The sequence below is a fragment of the Tribolium castaneum genome, chromosome 1 (assembly GCF_031307605.1).
Source record: "Tribolium castaneum strain GA2 chromosome 1, icTriCast1.1, whole genome shotgun sequence".
NCBI classification, from domain to species: domain Eukaryota; kingdom Metazoa; phylum Arthropoda; class Insecta; order Coleoptera; family Tenebrionidae; genus Tribolium; species Tribolium castaneum.
Window position 1 is genome coordinate 37,264,304 of NC_087394.1, and position 18,674 is coordinate 37,282,977.

The window sequence follows — 18,674 nt, forward strand, 5'->3', positions numbered from 1 at the left end:
ATTTAATTTCAAAAACGAATAGCGTTAGCCACAAGTTTTTTTTTAAAGAACGAGTGTTTTAAGTTCTTATGAAACGAGTTTTTTTATATCATTTTTTGTAATTTGTGCCCTTTTTGCTGTTTAACATGCCTATTAAATCATCAAAATAGCGGCAAAATACAAAAAAGTTTTTATGATTTCTTTGCGTTGGCGTGATTCTAATACACATTTTGGATTTAAATAATTGCAAAATGATGTAACTTTGTTGCCTGCGGTTGGCAGCCGTGTCGGCGGGCGCTGCGCGAAGTTGGCCTTGTTCACGTGACCGCCAAATGTCAAATCATCTTGTGCGGGGTGAGTGACGGCCGAAAAAATTCTTTCACCCCGGACGTAATAAAGTAAAATTTAAGTGCAAGAAATGGAGATTCGTAAGCTGATTGAGTTGCTGAGGGCGACCATCGACCCCAACCAGCGCCAGCAGGCCGAAGCCCAGTTGGAGCAGGTTTGCCGAACATGTGCTTTTGTGCGGTGTGCAGCATCTTCTTCACGTTTTTCCACAGATCCACAAGATCATCGGTTTCGCTCCCTCGTTGCTTTCGGTGGTGATGATGGCCGATTGCGATATGCCGGTGCGACAGGCGGGGGCCATCTACTTGAAAAATCTCATCTCGCAGAGCTGGCAGGATAGGGAGGTTGAGGGCGGACAGCCACTGCCTTTCGCCATACATGAGCAGGACAGGGCCCTCATCAGAGACAGTATCGTGGATGCGGTGGTGCATGCACCCGATCTCATTCGCACGCAGTTGTGCACTTGCGTTCATAATATGGTCAAGCATGACTTTCCAGGCAGGTGGACTCAGATTGTGGACAAGGTTTGTGCAAACATTTTAAATATATATATATATCGACAAGTATTTAGCAAATTGCTAAATTCTTGCTTTAGTTCAACTCTTTCTTTTGTACTAATTACTGCACAGACTTGAATAATTTAATTCAAGGTATTTACGTTGACCTATGGCTAGTTTGCTGTATGTAAACTAAATTCTTTGTTTTTTTTTTCTAATTTTCGAATGGAACATTTGCTAAAATGCAAGCGAATATTTAACTCACATTATATGTGGAGTTTCTGCAGTTTTTATTAATTCATTTATTTGTTGCTGAATTAAAAAAAAACATTGATTGCAAATTGCAAACATCATCGGAAGAAATTTAAAAAATTGTAAAAAACGATAGGTGTAGCTAAAGTGTAGCTCTAGTTTTGAGATGTAGGATAATTCATTATTTATTTAGAAAAATGCACTCAGCTTTTTTAGCAATAGTTTTTTTCTCTTAGCTCTAGTTTTTGAGACATATTCGTAGATACTTCATATTACATTTTTCCGCTGTGTTTATAAGTGGTAAAATGGAAACTCGAGCTGATGGCCAAATTTGAACGTCAGACTTTAAATCTACACTCCAACAGTATAGAATAAATTTGCGGTAACACACAAGTGAAATTTTGTAAACTAGTGGTATTAATAAATTTTGTACATTTTGGTAGGATGTTAAAAAAGCTGAGAACTACCAGAAAATCATTCGAGAATTTTTTCTTCTTATAAATGTCCTTTCAAAAAATCAATTTTTTGACTTTCACTTAAACTTTCTTTACCGAAAATCTTAGCGCAGTATCGATAAACATAAAGAAAGGTTTAACCAAGAAATATAGATCATAGATGAAAGACGATACAATGGGAAATAGCAATGATAGCACATTTTTATTGGTTGAAGCTTCATTGGAAGATACGAAAAGGAAAAAGCTATAAACATGCAACTGGTTAGATTTTTTATGATTTTCTTGTATTTTGGAACGAATTATAACATTTTTTGTAAATTATTGTTGCAATCATTAAATTTACAATTATACTAGTTTTAAGTAAGTAATTTTTTGCAGACCAGTGTTATCAAATTTGGGCTATTTTGGGGTTATCACGACACATTCTTTACTTCCAGATCAGCATTTACTTATCGAATCCTGACCCCAGCGGATGGCACGGATCCCTTCTCTGTCTTTACGAGCTAGTGAAAAATTTCGAATATAAAAAGGCCGACGAAAGAGGGCCTTTACACGAAGCTATGAACTTACTATTACCTCAACTTTATCAACTTATTGTTCGAATATTACCGGACGCTTCTGATCAATCGGTGCTTTTACAAAAAGAGGGTTTAAAAATTTATTTTGCTCTCACACAGTACATGTTACCTTTAGATTTGATAACGAAAGAGGCTTTTGCGCAATGGATGGAAGTCTGTCGACAGGTAAATAATTGTTTTGGAAGGTTGGATTTTTTTATTGAAATAATGTTAGGTTGTTGAAAGACCAGTTCCACCAGCTGCACTCCAACCAGATGAAGATGAAAGGCCCGATTTACCATGGTGGAAGTGTAAAAAATGGGCCTTACACATATTATACCGTATGTTTGAACGTTACGGTTCTCCTGGTTTAGTTACCAAGGAATACAACGAGTTTGCCGAATGGTATTTGCAAACTTTCAGTGCTGGTATTTTGGAGGTTCTTCTTAGACAACTTGATGGATATAGATCGGGTCATTGGGTGCCTCCAAGAGTTCTCCAACAAACCCTAAATTATTTAAATCAGGCAGTTTCACATGCTTACACTTGGCGTATTCTTAAACCACACATGCCGGCAATTATACAAGATGTTCTTTTCCCTTTAATGAGTTACTCTCCAGAAGATCATGAATTATGGACCGTTGATCCACACGAATACATTCGAGTAAAATTCGATGTTTTTGAAGATTTTGTTTCGCCAGTCACTGCCGCACAAACTCTGTTACATTCATCGTGCAAAAAACGCAAAGATATGTTACAGAAAGCAATGACTATGATTACACAAGTCTTGACTAATCCGGCAACAGAACCACCACAAAAAGACGGTGCTTTACATATGGTTGGTTCGTTGGCTGATGTTCTACTAAGAAAGAAATTCTACAGGGAACAACTCGATCAACTGTTCATTAAATATGTTTTTCCTGAATTTAACAGTGATCGAGGGCATATGAGAGCAAGGGCTTGTTGGGTATTGCACTATTTTGCCGAGTTTCCCTTCCGCCAGGAGAATGTTTTGATGGAGGCTGTTAATTTGACGGTTAGGGCTTTGCTCCATGATACCGACCTTCCAGTCAAGGTGAGACTTTTTTTCGAATAGTTTTGACGTTATTGGCAGTTTTTTTACGGTTATAGCTAAAATTTTGATTCACTGCCATTAATTAGAAAAATCGTCAAATTGGGCCTTTTGAAACAATTCAGAAAGCTGCAAAAAAGTACTAAATTAGCTAAAATTTATATTATTTCTCCTTATTTTCAAGCCTCTTAGCATGTGTTGTTTAGAAATGCAATTATTTGGCCAAATTTAATTGAAAATACGTAAAAAAATCGCAGAATAATGTTGAGAATGGTGTTATTTCGTATAGTTACTAACCCATGAATTAAAAAATTTCAATATTTTTTCTTTTTCGACGGTTTTTTAACGAGAAACGCAATTATTTTAAGGAATTTTGTCTGAAATGGGCCGAAAAATCGATAGTTATTTTGTACAACGAAATCAAATCTTAAAAAAAAAAATCACTAAATTGGATCGAAACGCAAAATTATTTCGCTTTTTCGGATATTTTAGCTCATTTTTATTCGGAAACACAGTTGATTTTTAATGCAAATTTCACATAAAATTACCGAAAATTTTAAAATTATTGGAAAATGAAGCAATTTTCGATCGTTTATTGAGATAAAATCCCAATTTCTGCAAAATTTCGCAGAACCGCAATGAATAAATCAATAAATTGGGTCGAAAATTATATGACTAACACTTTTGGGATATATTTTCACGATTTTTCAGTCAAAAACGGAATTATTTTGTAACATTTTGTCAAAAATTACCCCAAAAAAGACAGAATTTGATCGAAAATGGTGTTACTTTTTAAGCTAGAAACTTAGTTTTTCGCGGAAGTTTGAAAATGACATTACTTCAGCGTTGTATAGTTTTTCATCCAAAAGGGCAATTAATTTGCGAAATTTCTATAAAAACAGACAAAAAAAAACACCCAACTGGGGGTAATCTCAGTCACATAATCGATTATTTTATAAAATTTCTTCAAAAATATCAAAAATTTTATCGAAATATATTAAAAATTTATGCCTTTTCAATATGTGTTTGGTTTTGGCAGTTTTTTTTTATGAAGAGAAATAAAAAACGCCAAAAATAAATGTTTTCTCAGCTATTAAATAAATTCAAAAGAAAATCACTACACTAGTCGTTAATTATGTCAATAAAATGCAAAAAAAAACGTATTTAATAGACCATATCTCTTAAGATAATGTTAAAACTTTCTATGACAACATCCAGTACCTTAATTGTAACTAGAGAAACTATTTGATGTTTTACTTTTAACAATTTAGGGATATCACCGATAATTTTTTCTTTATTTTTTCCTTAATTCTTTCTATCGATATCAAATTGATCTATTTTCGTTTCGGGAAACATTTTTTTCTTGGTCATATTCACCGAGATGGCAGTGGACGTGTGCTAGGAACAAAATGTTTTTGTCATTTTAACCAAAAATTGTTTAAATTACAGGTGGAGGCGGCTATTGCACTTCAATCCCTCTTGAATTATCAAGACAAATCACAAAAGTATGTCGAACCACAAGTCAAACAAGTCGCCCATGAATTACTGACGATAATTCGTGAAACAGAAAACGAAGATGTGACTGGAGTTATGCAAAAATTAGTTTGCGTTTATACTCAACAATTAGCTCCGATAGCTGTTGAGATTTGTCAACATTTAACGGCCACTTTCAATCAAGTTTTGGATACTGATGAAGGTTCAGATGAGAAAGCAATAACAGCGATGGGTTTATTAAACACTATTGAAACCCTTTTGACTGTTATGGAAGAACAACCAGAAATAATGATGTTGTTGGAACCGACTGTCCTTCAAGTTGTTGTTCACGTGTTACAAAATGAAGTTAAAGAGTTCTATGAGGAGGTTTTAGCCCTGATTTATGATTTAACAAGTAAACACATATCGCAAGATATGTGGAAAGTGTTTGAATTGTTGTATCAGGTGTTTATGAAGAACGGTCTTGATCATTTTACAGATATGATGCCAGCGTTACACAATTATATAACAATCGATACACCGGCCTTTCTCAGTAACGAACAACGTCTTCTCGCTATTTACAACATGTGTAAAGAAGTGTTGAACAACGATTGTGGCGAAGATGCCGAATCACATGCTGTTAAATTACTCGAAGTGATTTTACTGCAATGTCAAGGCAAAGTCGATCAAGCTGTACCAATGTTGGTCGAATTGGCAGCATCTCGATTATTACGTGAAGTCAAAACGAGTGAATTGCGAACAATGTGTCTGCAAGTTTTGATAGCTGCACTTTATTACAATCCGGGATTGTTGCTTTCGGTTCTTGAAAAAATGCCGAATTTTACCGAGAATTTTGTCAAACAGTGGTTGCACGATACGGACTGTTTTCTCGGAATACACGATAGGAAATTGTGCGTTTTAGGACTGTGCACTTTAATCACGATGGATAATAAACCGAATTGTTTGGTAGAAATGGTGCCTCGTGTGATACCTTCGTTGATTTTGTTATTTGATGGCTTGAAGCGAGCTTATGCGGCCAAAGCGCAAGAACAAGCCGAAGAAGAGGAGAGCGAAAGTTCAGATGGGGAAATTGAAGGAGGTGCGTTTAAATACTTTGTAAATTTTTATAAAAAAAATATTATAAACTGTTTTTCTCTTGGACCTTTAGTTTTCAAGTTATGAATTCATTAAGTGAAACAATAAAAATGCTTCTGTAGCCGGAACCACCAGATAATAGATAATCTTAAGCCCATTTTGATGGGATTTTTTTGGTTTTTGCTTTAAATCTTATAGTTTCCAAGAAATACGCCAAAAACATGTTTAAATTTTTCTTTTTCAAGCACCGATACGGCAGTTAGCGAAAAATGTCAAACATCTAAATCAACTTCTGCTGAATTATCCGACGTTCATTAAAATGACAATTTTAAAACTGTTTTCATCTTTTAATTTCATACTTGTTTTGCTAACGTAATTTTTAGAACGGAATATTGTCAAGTAAATGTTTTCTACTATGTAATGTGTAAATTTTGTAGAAGTTTTGAGTTCGGACGAGGACGAGATTGATGATCAAGGTCAGGAATATTTGGAAAATATCTCACGAAGAGCCATAACAGTGGGAAATGCTGCCGGAATGGCAATCTCAGGCACAATCAATGACATTGATGACGAGTCCGACGATGACGATTCTGATTTCGAACCGAATGAAGAAACGATGTTGGAAGCCTATACAACACCATTAGATGAAGAAAATTGTCCTGTAGATGAATACGATGTTTTCAAAGAAGTCATGACTAGTAAGTAACGTGTTTAATTGTTCAATTTTTTAGATTTATAAAATAAAATTTCAAGGATTGGAACGTTGTCAGCCTGAATGGTATAATGCCCTCACGGCCAATTTAACCGAACAACAAAAGAAGAATTTGGTAGATATTTGTGTGTTAGCGGATCAGAGGAAAGCAGCCAAAGAAAGTAAAAGAATTGAACAATCGGGAGGTAAAATTATATGATAGTGTTGGGGGAATAACAAATTAATTTTGTTTGTCCAGGTTTTATGTTTACACAACATGAAGTACCCACAACTTTTAAGTTTGGCGCTCCAAAACCGTCATGAATATATGTGACGTGGTGTGTAAAATTTTTGTGACTGAATGTAAAATTGACTGTTAAGACCAGTGAAATGATGTACAGTTGGTAATTTAATCTTTTTTAATTTTTATTAAGTGCCTTTTTATTAAACAAAAAAAAAACGGATGTAAACGATTTAAATTTACCTAATATAGATTTAAATGGAAGTTTATTTTCCGTGTAATTGTAATTATTTTTCGACTGTGTCTCTTTTGTCTCATTTGTTTTCTTCTTTAGGGAAAGACAATGTAGTAAATTACATTATTTCTATAATATACTGAAAGGTGTTAAGTTATTGCATTTTAATAAAGAATTGCTTCGAATTTTTGTAGATTTTTATTATGAAAAATTATCTATTTTCTTAATTAAATCAGTTACATTTCACTGAGGAGAAATTACAACACACCGCTTTGTGGTGCTTTACGCTGGAGTGAGATATGATGATCACAATAGAACGATTGAGATGAAAAAGCCAAATAAAACAACATAGTGGTAGCTTTAATAAACGAAATTAGTAATTAGGTATGCAAGAATCACTCGAGTGTCCTCGTCAACGAGCATAAAACAGTAAACTTATAAATAAGTTCTTTACACATAAGAATCACTTGAGACAGCGGTCGAAATAAGTACTGCCAACATACCCTCCACGCATCGCCTTCTGGACGTTCTGCTCAAACAGCCGCCTGTTGGTCGTGAGCACTTCAGCCGCTTCCTTGTTCAAAGGATCCTCTGGATTGGGTTCAAGGAACAAATACTGCAGTCCATAGACGATACTGTTGATAGTCAGTACGGGCTTCCAATCCTCCCTTAAAATGTTCAAGCACACGTTGCCCTGTTGGTCGATGTTGGGGTGGTAGACCTGTGTCTCGCATTTGACTTTGGGGGGCTCATGCGGGTAATTGGGGCCCACTTTGAAACTGAATACGAACCTCCCTGTCTTGTAGAAACCCTAAACGTCCCCCCAATTAACCACAACCCCACACACTAATCCACAACTAACCTCATCCGGACAAATCACCAGTTTGAAAGACAGCAAGTCGTCCGGATCGGGAAACTCCGTCGTGCAGGTCTTGGGCAGGTTCAGCTCGTTGATATCTGCAAAGGGAGGGTCAAAATGGGGGCGCAATGACTCACAACCAACCTTTCGTAATCCTCAACTGGGCTGCAGAGGCTTTCTTTTGATTTCCTGGTCGCGGTGAGGCTTCTCCATCTTTTTTCTGTTGCTTCAGCGAGAATAGTTTTATCATATTTGGCTGGCGCAGGGGTGGTGAGGGGTCAGAGCAATGTAATTTACTGCGAGCACACTTTACAAAAACATGGGAAAGTCGAGTTTATTCGATTGCTTTTTGCAAGAGAATTTTTCACACATCTGTCAATGTCAAAACTGTCAATGGGACATGCAGGAATTTACTTTACCATCGGAACGAATTCTTAATGAAAAAATTTAAAAAATTCATTTATTGCTAATGCTAAGAATTTTTCTGCAAAGCACTTAATCAAAAGATCCAAATCAATAAAGCAGACCATCAGAAGACTATGTTCAAAGCTATTTAAATTAATTTATTTCGTGCCGTTGTTATTACATTGGTACTACTGGTGCGTTTGTCATCCTCTGCGGATTTTTCGCGTCTTGAGTTGTTGAAATTCGTAAAATTATTCTGTGAAACGAATTATTTCGGTTTAGGAGCGTTTTAGAACTGTTCGTTATTGTGTTTTTAGTTTGTGTATTAGTTTGTTGACCACCAGACCACAGATGAACATTGAAACGAATGTTTGCAGTTACTCAAAGGTAAGTGTACACATTTCTAATTTATTTGTTAATATAAATCCAACCCTAATATTTTAAAGCATCGTTATTGAAATTTTATACGGTACTACATTTTGACGCGCAGAGCAACTTTTGCAAAGTTTGGGCCACGGGTTTGAGCCGTCGCGTCGTCTTCGTTAATTGTCATTCAACTATCAACGCAGACGACGCGACGGTTTGAGCAATTTTAATTTTTTTACGAAATTATTAATTAAAAAATATTTTAGCATTTTGCCTAAAATATTGTAATATTTAAATTAAAATTGAGTTTTCATGAATATGGGGTTTGTTGTCTAAAGTGATAGATAGCAGAGGAGATAACCATCTGACTCATCTGAGTGTAAAAAACAAATTTAGTGCTTTTCTGAATTGATAATTTTCCAAGTTTCTTAAAAAAAATTGGAAATGCAGTCATTTCACACAAAGTCTCATCACTCATCACGTCATCAGTTATCACATTTTATGAGCTTTGAAAAGTACGACACTCTAGAGACTATTTTGAACCCAAATAAATATGGTCTGTAATGTAACCATTTTACAGACGACTTCAGAGAAATGGCTTTTCTAGTTATCAATCAATAATTCATTAATTTAAAAAGCTTGTATTTTTCGTTTATTAATATTGTTTGTTTGATCCTATATCTAATTTTAGGAAAAAAATTGTGTTAAATAAAAATTATTGTGCAATTATTCTTGCATATTATCTGCAAATAATATTATATCACATCAGTTCCTTTTAAAAAGCACCAGTCATTACATTTAATTTTTGATGATCCATCACAACAATTATTACGAATTAAATGAGACTTAGTCAAAGTAGATATTTTTCTCCATGCTGTTATGAGGTGTAAAAAAATATTTGGGAGCATATTGTAAATGTAAATCACGATGAGTTTGCATAAAAGAATAACAGTTTTTTTCCTAGATTATTTAACCTTCAAATAAATTAAAAACTTACTACTCACTTACATCTCCTATAGCACATTCAAATTTTTGTATTTAACCATTTTTTTCTCCAGGAATTACTTAAATATTTATATACAGAGTATTCCAAGTTTTTGCACCGCAAAAAAATTATTAACTTTTCTCAGTATTTACAAGTATTCAATGTATTGCTCTGTCTAGAGTTTTTAGGGTAGATAAGATACGCTACAAAGATTTATTTTTACAGAAAACCTTGGAATACTCCGTATGTACGTACAAACTTCCTCATAATTACCATCTCTATGATGTTGTTATTCATCAAGGTTGCTCCCACCGGAGATTGGGTTGAAACGAATGACTCAACAATAGATCTCTAACAGCGGAATTAATAAAAAAACACTTGTTTAAAAGTAATACATATATTTTTCATAATTTCTGAACAGAATAAATAAAGTTATTAGAAATCAGTCTTGGGTCGCACCTCGATCCATTTTTTGATGGCTGGCAAAGAATTAACTCTTTCTCTTGCGGCCTTCAGTTCCGGATAATTGGCAAGAGTGTCAATCCCGTTAACCACATCGAAAACTTGTGAAACGGTCGCCCAGTAAAAATCGGCCCAAGTGAGCTAAAAACCAAATAATTACAAAACACAATTCGATTTAACGCATTTATTTTACCCGTCCAACTGCCAAAAATCCTTTATTCTTCTTGACGATTTCCTCCAAACGGGGCAAATAGTAGGGCAAAGTGTCCTTTTTGATATTCTCAATAATGACCTTCTTTTTCGCTTCGTCAGGCTCGTAGAACCAAGCCGCATGTTCTGAAATCTTTGTAATAGAAAACAAGTTTGTAAAAAAATAAGTAATTACTCATTCGAAGATCGTTGATGGTGTCAACGATTGCATCGATTTCGAGATTTTCCCAATCGTCATTTCCCACTAATTTGACTTGCTTGGCCAAATATCTGGCGATTGCGATGCTCTGACCAACAACTTTGCCTTTGTGCTCCAGGACAGGCACTTGACCGAAGGGGAATTCTGTAAAATTATAAGTCTAGAGAAAGTTTTTACATTTAAGAGAAAAAAATTACTCGGTTTCCATTGAGGCCATTCTTCTCTTTTGATCCGGCAATCTTCGAAATCAATTCCTCCGTATTTCATGAGGAAACGAGAGGTTTCAGCAAGACCTCTTCCGTCGAAATAAGTCAATTTGTATGCCGGTGCCATTGTTTGTTTCACTTTCACTGGTTCAAGAACAACTAACCGGTCAGAAATGGAGAGGTGGTTTTTATACGCACCCACCAAGCACCAAGCGTTATCTCTTATTTGTTTAATGGTGTGTTTGATGTTTTTGTAGTATTTTTCTAGAATGTGTGTGGATCTGAGAGGATTAATGTGGAGTCATTTACCTCTTCAGTGTTATCAAAGATGGAAAATTATATGAAAATTATTATTTAAAGTCTAGTTTTTGAGTTCTTCTAATTGTGGAATTTTTTTTTCACACCTCTGTTGTATTAATTCGTTAATAATTAAAATAATATTTAGTTTTTGTTTTATGGTTTTGTGTAAATATTAACAAATTTTTTTCAGATGCGTTAGTGTGTTGAATGATGTTTCCTTCAGATGAATGTTTTGACCTTGCACCACTTGGAGTTAAATTAGATTTGATTGTAACTAATGCATTCCATTATATTTATTTTAATGGAATATGGGCTTAATTTTTTTTAACTTGTTTCAAAATAAATCATTAAACATGACTATACTGGAAATTATTAATTAATTACTATGCCAAAAGTCTCAAATTTTTCTGATTACATTATCAGTTGATAACGTTTATAAATTTACAACAGAACAACATTTTTGCAACGATATAAAAATCATCATTGTGCAATATTTATTTTATTTATCATCTTATTGAGGTTTTTGCGGATTTCTGTTATGATTCAGGCAATTTATACCCACATACTATTAACAATAACACAAAACTGGAACAAAATATCAATTTTTTTTCTATTTTCGAACCATAACATTATTTCTAGTGTGGCTTTTATGCCTTCTTGTTAAAAATTGATTTCAAAAACAAATTTGAATTAAATACACTCATAATTATTAATTAATGTTCTTTGGGAAAAATCGAGAAACATTTTTTGAAGAGAAACAAATGGTTATATGTTTTAAAATTCCAATAGAAATTATTCAATATTGACGCATTTTTACTTTTTGTTTTAATTGTGTAACTATCATTACAAGGTTACGAATCTTAAAGATTTCGTTAAAATCTTTTGTATGAAATTAATAATGTGCTCAAAAAATGAGTTCAGGCTGTTATATTTTTCAAGTAAGAATCTCAAAAAACAACATTAAGTGACAAACCTCTTTGTTTCCTACCTTGGAAGTTAGTTATCTCTCTGATTATTTTTTGTTGGTGACATTTTGTCTATGTTCTTACACAATTATTCATTTTTCAGTTTATTTGCTGCTTCGCGAACGGACGGCCGTCTCGTCAGTAAAATCCGAATTTTGCGACTCAAGTGTTTCAAATTTGTTGGTTTGTGTGTGCAAATGGAATGGATTTCTCGGGAGAAAAGAAAAGAAACAAACCGGATTAAAGGGTAAGTCTGCAGTAGGTACCTATATTATTTTTAGAAAAAAACCATTAAGTTTCTAATAATTTCGACTAATTTAATGGTACATTGTTCTAATTTCAGTATTTTGTATTTCAGTGGGTCTATTTAAGAAGATGATGCCGTGGGAGTTTTACAAATGTGAGTGCTTTTTTTTATTTATTGCCAATAAGTGGGGTGTTGAATACTGATATACTGTGTATTGGTGGTTGCATTTTACAGGGGTAAACAATACGTGTAATACGTCTTATTTAAAACAATCACAAAAACAACAAATTTTCTAAAATGAAACAGCGTTGAATTTAATGGACGAATCAGTTACTAGTAGTGTATTTATTTTTGAGTCTGTTTGAACAACAGAATGGAGAACTTTATAAGGAATTATGATTTATTAAATCAGTTGTTGGGTCGCTCATCAATCCATTTCTTGACAGCTGGTAAAGCGTTAACTCTTTCTCTGGCAGCTTTTAATTCTGGATAATCAGCAAGTGCGTCAATCCCTGTGACCATATCAAAAACAGGTGAAATTGTCGCCCAGTAAAAATCGGCCCAAGTGAGCTAAAAACTCAAGTAACAAAACGTGGTCAGTTTCGCGCAATTTCTTACTCGTCCAACTGCCAAAAAGCCTTTATTCTTTTTAACGATTGCCTCTAAACGGGGTAAATAGTAGGACAAATTGTCTTTTTTGAAATTCTCAACAATGAGCTTCTTTTTCGCCTCGTCTGCCTCAAACCACCAAGTTGCAAGCTCTAGAAATTTTTATTTTAGACAATAAGTTTGTAGAAACTAATTAAAAATAGTTACTCATGCGAAGATCGTTGATGGTGTCAATGGTAGCATCGATTTCGAGATTTTCCCAATCATCGTTTCCACTCAATTTTACTTGTTTGGCTAAATATCGTGCAATTGCAAGGCTTTGACACGCAATTTTTCCCTTATACTCCAACACAGGCACTTGGCCGAATGGAAATTCTGAAAATAAATCTATAGAAAAAGTTTCTGTAACCAGGAAGAGAAAATTACTGGCTTTCAGTTGAGGCCACTCTTCCATTTTGATCCGACAGTCTTCAAAATCAATTCCACCGAATTTCATAAGGAAACGGGAGACTTCGGCAAGGCCTGTGTACTCGAAATAAGTCAATTTGTAAGCTGGTGCCATTTTTTAGACAAACACTTTCGGTGTTTCAAAAATAACTGATCAAAAGTTGCACCATTGAGCGCAATCTGCTATTTGTTTAGAAGCGGTTGTAGTAGCGGTTCGTCAGTTTGTGACCTTGGATAATTTAAAATATCTCCGTCTTGAATTTAAATTACATTTTATTGTGTTGTAGTTGATGCTCTATTTTATTTTTTTATACTAATTTTTAAAAATCAAACTTTATTTAGTACCAAATTATTAATATTATTTGTTCTGGCCTTTTCTGTTTTTTCGAAAAGAAGTAAGCAATGATTCAGGCAATTTTAATCAATAGATAAAAAAATGACAAGACAAATTTATAATCAAAGAACAATCTTTATTTTTTAAACATTTTCTAAGTTTATTAAAGTTTAGGCTGATTTTCCAAATACTTTTTAATACGAGGATTTTCCAAAACTTTAGTGCGCAGCTCTGCCAGTGTTTTATATTCTTTTATTATATCGATGTCGGTATATTGTTTTACACCTGCTGCTATCGATGCCACAAAGTATAAATCAGCCCAAGTCAGCTACAATTGACAAAATTAAGAAACCTTTCTAATAAAATTGAAACAAATTACTCGTCCTAGCGCCAGATAACCGTTATTTTTCTGAACTAAAGCCTCAAAACGCCTCATAAAATACGGAACTGTTTCTTTAAAAAGTTGTTCTAGTAAAGCTTTCTTTTTCTCTTCGTCAGTCTCAAGGCGAAGTGGATGAAATTCTGAAAGATTCTCATTTAATTTTTTTTGCTTAATTCATTTAAACAAATACTTGAAGAACAATCTCTGAGTGTGTCTACGGTTGCATCAATCTCTAAATCTTCCCAGTCATCGTTTCCTGCAAGTTTCACCTGTTTGGCTACGTATCTCATAATTGCCACGCTTTGATGTGCTTTTTTGCCTTCATGTTCTAACATAGGGAGAAAACCAAAGGGTGTTTCTACAAAATGTAAATCAAATAACTATTCAAATAACAGAATTTGATACAAACGGTTTTTTAATGCTGGCCAGTCTTCATAAGCAATTCTCACATCTTCGAATTCGACAGCTGCATAACTGAACAGAAAACGGATGGCTTCTGCCCTACCTGGGGTAGCAAAATAGGTCAGTTTATATAAAGGGGACATTTTTAATGGGTGTTATTATTATTACTTGTGACCTGGTGATAAGTGCTTCAAGTACTAGAGATTGAGTCACTGTTCAAGGATTATTTAATAACACAACACGCAGATTTATCAGTTACCTTATGAACAAATGAATATCTATTTTTGTTTCAAAACTGTTTTCATTACGACAAATTAATATTTCTTCAATTAAATTATAAAAATTTTAAATAAGCGCCATTACATACAAATATACGAATCATTACGAACGTTTGTGTTTTGCGATCGATTGTAACCGGCCAATCAAAATAAAGCGGGAAATTTCAAATCTCTTATATCTCACTACTACGTATCGGTTGCCGCTAACTACATATACAAGGCAGGTAGAAGCACCGTTCGTACTCGCTTCGGCGGTACATATACTAAAATTGGAACGATACAGAGAAGATTAGCATGGCCCCTGCGCAAGGATGACACGCAAAATCGTGAAGCGTTCCACATTTTTTGAAGTTTATTGTTATTAACAATTTGAAATTAATAGAAAAAGGGTTTATTCCTAATTGGACTTTTTTTTAAACTAAAAAAATAACCTGGAGTTACCAGCATTCAAATTTACATTTAGATACGCAATCCTGTTACATGTTTTTTATATTTATGATGCTAATATAAAGACCTGTATGTTATTATTCATGATTTTGTAAAAAAAGTCAATATAATGCTCAAAATATTTATTCATAGCCACTTTATACAAAACCGACCTCATTTTTACGCTTTTTTGTGCTCTTTTCCGTGTCCTTTATGCTTTTCCTTATTTTTAAGTTGTTTATCATGAGCTGAAAATTCGAAATTAGATCACACTCACACACAATCTTCTCACCTTTGCCGTGATGCTCCTTATTATGAATTACAGCAGGTCCTGAACCTCTTGAGCCAACTTGAATTCCTCCAGAAATTCCTCCACTAGCACTGCCCCCAAAACCTCCATTACCTCCTCCTGAGCCACCTCCACTGGCTCCAATATTACCACTTCCTCCTCCACTGATACCTCCATTTACTCCTCCACTGGATCCTCCGTTTCCATTTGATTCTCCACCTTCTGCGCTTCCACCACTGCTACCACTAGTAACGTGATGTTGAACGACGGAACCACTTCCACTTCCGTAACCGCTACCACTTGCAGAACTATTGCCTTCAGAGGATGCTGTTCCTGCTCCAGCTCCACCACCTTGCGCTTGTGATGACCCATTTTCACTGTTTACTGATCCTTCACCACTTCCGTAACCTTGACCTGTAGCGGTACCGTTCCCTTCTGATGACGCGACTCCATTTCCTCCTCCGCTACCATTCGCTTGCGACGTTCCACTTCCACTCTCTGATGATCCTTCTCCACTTCCGTAACCTTGACCTGTAGCGGTACCGTTTCCTTCTGACGATGCGACTCCATTTCCTCCTCCACTACCATGCGCTTGCGACGTTTCATTTCCACTTTCGGACGAACCTCCACCATATCCATAACCACTTCCTTCTGAATGACCGGTTCCATTGGAACTGGCGCTTCCACCTCCCTGTCCAGAACCAGACGAACTAACAGCACCGGTGACGCTTTCTTTAATCGTTGCAATAAAGATTTCTCTAATTTGTATTAAAATTTTTCTGGAACCGCTTCGAGTTAGTACAACTTGGATGTCAAGACTAGCGTAGACTTTCAAAGATCGTGAAATGCTAACATAAATGTCACCAATCACTGGAAGGTGTCGCAAAATCTGGAGGAAATTGCCAGAAAGTAGGTCCCTTATGTTGATTCCGCGAAGAATTTGCACCAAAATCGTGGTAGAAGAATTGTATTCAATTTTAATAGTTGGTACCAAAATTACAATAATTGCGCCTCCAGATCGTGTAGTTAAAAGTCGAATCAATTCCAAAAGTAGGATGGAAACGGAAATTTCAATTGCAACAACTCTTACAATCAAAACAAGAATTCGAATGATTTGGTCAAGAGGAACCGATGAATCATTAACTTCGATTAAAACTTTGATAATCGCCGATAAATTGACGTTGTTTTCTACCCATTTTTCTTCTCGAATTTCGTTCAAAACTTTGAGCACAACCTTGAAAGTTCTGGTCAATTTCAATTGCGAGATTACTTTAATCAAAACTTCGATACTAGTTTTCCATTCTTCGCTTAAATTGTGATCACGCGACGAACTACCGTAAAATTCGATTAGGGCAACCACCACAGCTTGGATGGTACTATGACCATGGACCAGAGCAACAATTTCGGAAACTACTGTGATAAAACCGTTGAAACCTTCAGTTGAATTTCCACCCAAACTTGCAAGAAGCAAAAAGAAGCTTTCAGACGAGGTGATTACACCTTCAAGGACTTCGGTTAGTTTGACTCCACTTGAGTTCAATTGAATCAAAACGTACAAGAAAATGTCGACAGAAGTGCGACTTTGGAGAATCACTTCGAGATCGAGTTTCACGTGGTTCTTTACCAAAACGGAAACACCGCCTTTGAGTTGGTTGAAGAACACAGAAAGACCTTCTAACACTCCAACAACTATTTTCAAATTGCTGGTAATAGTGATAGTAGTGGATTCAACAAATACCAAAAGTAATTTCAATGACGCGGATAAACTTCGGGAAATTGTGACAAGAAGAGTGAGGGCTTCTTTACCTTCAACTGAATAGCTACCAGAACTTAGGACGGATAAAGCGACACTGATTTGAAGCGAGATTTCAGCAGTGATGTTACTGGAAGTGAAACTTTGTCCGTTTTTCTTGCCTTGTTCATAAAGGATTTTCAACGATGTTAGACTTTCGAAGAAAGCTTCGAATTTTACAGATTGACTCCATGTGAGATTGCCTCCAGAAATTACAACACCGGAACTACTCTCGATGTTAACAATAATAACAGAGCTGCTGGAAGCGTTAAAAATGGCAACAAGACTCGAATTGACGTCCACAACGATGGCAAGTTCTGCTGTTACATTTACAATAGCCACCAGATTAACAGTGGCATTGACCAAGACTTCTAATTGAGACGTGGTGGAGTTAGACTCTAAACAAAATTTCATTAAACAAAGTTAGAAATTGGGTTTTTATACCTGTTGATACACACTGAATGGTGCATTCTTCAGATTTTGCCTTGTTGTGTCTGCTGTGTAAACGAGAAAGGAGAGGAGAATGTCGAGCCGATTGGGCCAAATGGTGTCGGTTTAAAAGCTCTTAAAATCGAAATCAAACAATTTAATAAAAAAGGGGTTTAGTCTTACCATGGCCGAATGTGCTGAGCAAAAGCGCACAAAGCACTAATCCTGTGGCTTGACGCTTCATTTCTGATTGTTGCAGAACTAGGTTTAGGTCGTGTTTTTATAGGTGGAAAGTATCGTCAATAATTTAAATACGAGTTATTTCGGATATTCCAAACGAAAACATTTTATCGCACTGTTACAAGGGAGTAGCAGAGTATTTAGAATGCATATCGTGGAATTTTTCAAAGGAATTTGTTGTTTTTTGCGTCAAAACAGTTTTAAAATGCATGTTTGCATACATTTTTTCTTAATTTTATTTCCTGAGAAATATCCATTTCACTGGACTTCTGAATAAAATTTTTATGTGGTTTTTATCAATTTTGGTCTATTATACGATTTTTATCATAGGTAGTGTAGTCCCCTATGACAAGTGACTTTATTTGTTAACAGATTGAAAATTGATTCTATTTTGCAATGTTAAAAACAACTTTCTTCATTGCCATGTGCTTAGGCTGCATACATGGGAAAAAAGGTGAACCCTTAAGAGTAGCTTATTGCAAAAAGTTTTGTTTGAATAAGAAACACCAAGCTTGTGGTTGTGAGTTACGAAAAGGTGTTTCGGAACCAGAAACTATGTCACTTCTGATAACATTTCGGCGGGCAATTCTAGCCCAACACAACAAACTAAGAAATAAACTTGCTTCTGGAAAAGAGGATTATAATGGTTCTTCTTCGGCTGCTGACATGATGGCTCTTAGCTATAGTCTAGAACTGGAAAATATGGCTCGTTGTTATCTAAGAAGTAAATTTGTGGGAGAAGATTTAAATCCTTGTTTAGGTATGGCTAATGGCCAAAGTGTAGAGCAAATTGTTAGTATGCAAAACAGTCTTGACGTCACCGATCTTCAAACACACACGATAATTAAGCAGTGGTATAAAACAGTAAAAAAGAGGTCATTCGATCTATTCGATTTGATTTTCTAGGTATGGTGAAATCAAAAATATGAAGCCCGAGTATTACGAAA

The 18,674-nt window shown here is 35.2% G+C and overlaps 5 protein-coding genes, 1 long non-coding RNA gene and 1 other non-coding gene across 7 annotated transcripts; 3 read left to right on the top strand and 4 right to left on the bottom strand.

The window, feature by feature from the left end:
• The first annotated feature begins 293 nt into the window (after positions 1–293).
• On the top strand, positions 294–7,080 carry msk (moleskin). The gene is made up of 8 exons (XM_965749.4): positions 294–481; positions 540–851; positions 1,969–2,274; positions 2,324–3,163; positions 4,610–5,732; positions 6,166–6,426; positions 6,482–6,625; positions 6,679–7,080. The coding sequence occupies exons 1-8, from the start codon at positions 398–400 to the stop codon at positions 6,741–6,743; spliced, it is 3,135 nt and encodes a 1,044-aa protein (XP_970842.1). The 5' UTR covers positions 294–397; the 3' UTR covers positions 6,744–7,080.
• Positions 7,079–8,176, bottom strand: UbcE2M (NEDD8-conjugating enzyme UbcE2M). The gene is made up of 3 exons (XM_965685.4): positions 7,899–8,176; positions 7,758–7,852; positions 7,079–7,706 (listed from the first exon to the last, which is right to left on the bottom strand). Exons 1-3 carry the CDS (start codon positions 8,002–8,004, stop codon positions 7,359–7,361), a joined length of 549 nt encoding a protein of 182 aa, XP_970778.1. The 5' UTR covers positions 8,005–8,176; the 3' UTR covers positions 7,079–7,358.
• Positions 8,177–9,891: 1,715 nt separating this feature from the next.
• On the bottom strand, positions 9,892–13,330 carry LOC659302 (uncharacterized). The gene is made up of 8 exons (XM_965621.5): positions 13,135–13,330; positions 12,916–13,083; positions 12,718–12,860; positions 12,511–12,669; positions 10,579–10,888; positions 10,358–10,525; positions 10,166–10,308; positions 9,892–10,113 (listed from the first exon to the last, which is right to left on the bottom strand). The coding sequence occupies exons 1-8, from the start codon at positions 13,268–13,270 to the stop codon at positions 9,946–9,948; spliced, it is 1,395 nt and encodes a 464-aa protein (XP_970714.2). The 5' UTR covers positions 13,271–13,330; the 3' UTR covers positions 9,892–9,945.
• LOC135266292 (uncharacterized) lies at positions 11,730–12,366 on the top strand. The gene is made up of 2 exons (XR_010334205.1): positions 11,730–12,099; positions 12,211–12,366. It is a non-coding gene; the product is annotated as an uncharacterized LOC135266292 (long non-coding RNA).
• Positions 13,331–13,604: 274 nt separating the features above from the next.
• LOC659229 (glutathione S-transferase) lies at positions 13,605–14,574 on the bottom strand. Its single transcript, XM_015977465.2, has 4 exons — positions 14,281–14,574; positions 14,062–14,229; positions 13,869–14,011; positions 13,605–13,817 (listed from the first exon to the last, which is right to left on the bottom strand). Exons 1-4 carry the CDS (start codon positions 14,414–14,416, stop codon positions 13,653–13,655), a joined length of 612 nt encoding a protein of 203 aa, XP_015832951.2. The 5' UTR covers positions 14,417–14,574; the 3' UTR covers positions 13,605–13,652.
• Positions 14,575–14,790: 216 nt separating this feature from the next.
• Positions 14,791–14,897, top strand: LOC135267951 (U6 spliceosomal RNA). The gene has a single exon (XR_010336386.1). It is a non-coding gene; the product is annotated as a U6 spliceosomal RNA (small nuclear RNA).
• Positions 14,898–15,105: 208 nt separating this feature from the next.
• On the bottom strand, positions 15,106–17,830 carry LOC659076 (uncharacterized). Its single transcript, XM_971212.5, has 4 exons — positions 17,671–17,830; positions 17,503–17,622; positions 15,270–17,456; positions 15,106–15,225 (listed from the first exon to the last, which is right to left on the bottom strand). Exons 1-4 carry the CDS (start codon positions 17,729–17,731, stop codon positions 15,158–15,160), a joined length of 2,436 nt encoding a protein of 811 aa, XP_976305.1. The 5' UTR covers positions 17,732–17,830; the 3' UTR covers positions 15,106–15,157.
• Between the last annotated feature and the right edge of the window lie 844 nt (positions 17,831–18,674).

Bases quoted from the DNA above. Each gene is read 5' to 3' on its own strand.
- msk (XM_965749.4), top strand. From the start codon at position 398: ATGGAGATTCGTAAGCTGATTGAGTTGCTGAGGGCGACCATCGACCCC. The intron at 5,733-6,165 runs GTGCGTTTAAAT...TAAATTTTGTAG, and splicing joins AGATGGGGAAATTGAAGGAG to AAGTTTTGAGTTCGGACGAG. The intron at 6,427-6,481 runs GTAAGTAACGTG...TAAAATTTCAAG, and splicing joins TTTCAAAGAAGTCATGACTA to GATTGGAACGTTGTCAGCCT.
- UbcE2M (XM_965685.4), bottom strand. From the start codon at position 8,004: ATGATAAAACTATTCTCGCTGAAGCAACAGAAAAAAGATGGAGAAGCC. The intron at 7,853-7,898 runs GTTGGTTGTGAG...CTCCCTTTGCAG, and splicing joins CCAGTTGAGGATTACGAAAG to ATATCAACGAGCTGAACCTG. The intron at 7,707-7,757 runs GTTAGTTGTGGA...GGGGACGTTTAG, and splicing joins TGGTGATTTGTCCGGATGAG to GGTTTCTACAAGACAGGGAG.
- LOC659302 (XM_965621.5), bottom strand. From the start codon at position 13,270: ATGGCACCAGCTTACAAATTGACTTATTTCGAGTACACAGGCCTTGCC. The intron at 10,526-10,578 runs GTAATTTTTTTC...ATAATTTTACAG, and splicing joins ATGGCCTCAATGGAAACCGA to AATTCCCCTTCGGTCAAGTG. The intron at 10,309-10,357 runs GTAATTACTTAT...CAAAGATTTCAG, and splicing joins CATCAACGATCTTCGAATGA to AACATGCGGCTTGGTTCTAC.
- LOC659229 (XM_015977465.2), bottom strand. From the start codon at position 14,416: ATGTCCCCTTTATATAAACTGACCTATTTTGCTACCCCAGGTAGGGCA. The intron at 14,230-14,280 runs GTTTGTATCAAA...TACATTTTGTAG, and splicing joins CTGGCCAGCATTAAAAAACC to AAACACCCTTTGGTTTTCTC. The intron at 14,012-14,061 runs GTATTTGTTTAA...AGAATCTTTCAG, and splicing joins ACTCAGAGATTGTTCTTCAA to AATTTCATCCACTTCGCCTT.
- LOC659076 (XM_971212.5), bottom strand. From the start codon at position 17,731: ATGAAGCGTCAAGCCACAGGATTAGTGCTTTGTGCGCTTTTGCTCAGC. The intron at 17,623-17,670 runs GTAAGACTAAAC...TTCGATTTTAAG, and splicing joins GCTCAGCACATTCGGCCATG to AGCTTTTAAACCGACACCAT. The intron at 15,226-15,269 runs GTGAGAAGATTG...TCGAATTTTCAG, and splicing joins TAAGGAGCATCACGGCAAAG to CTCATGATAAACAACTTAAA.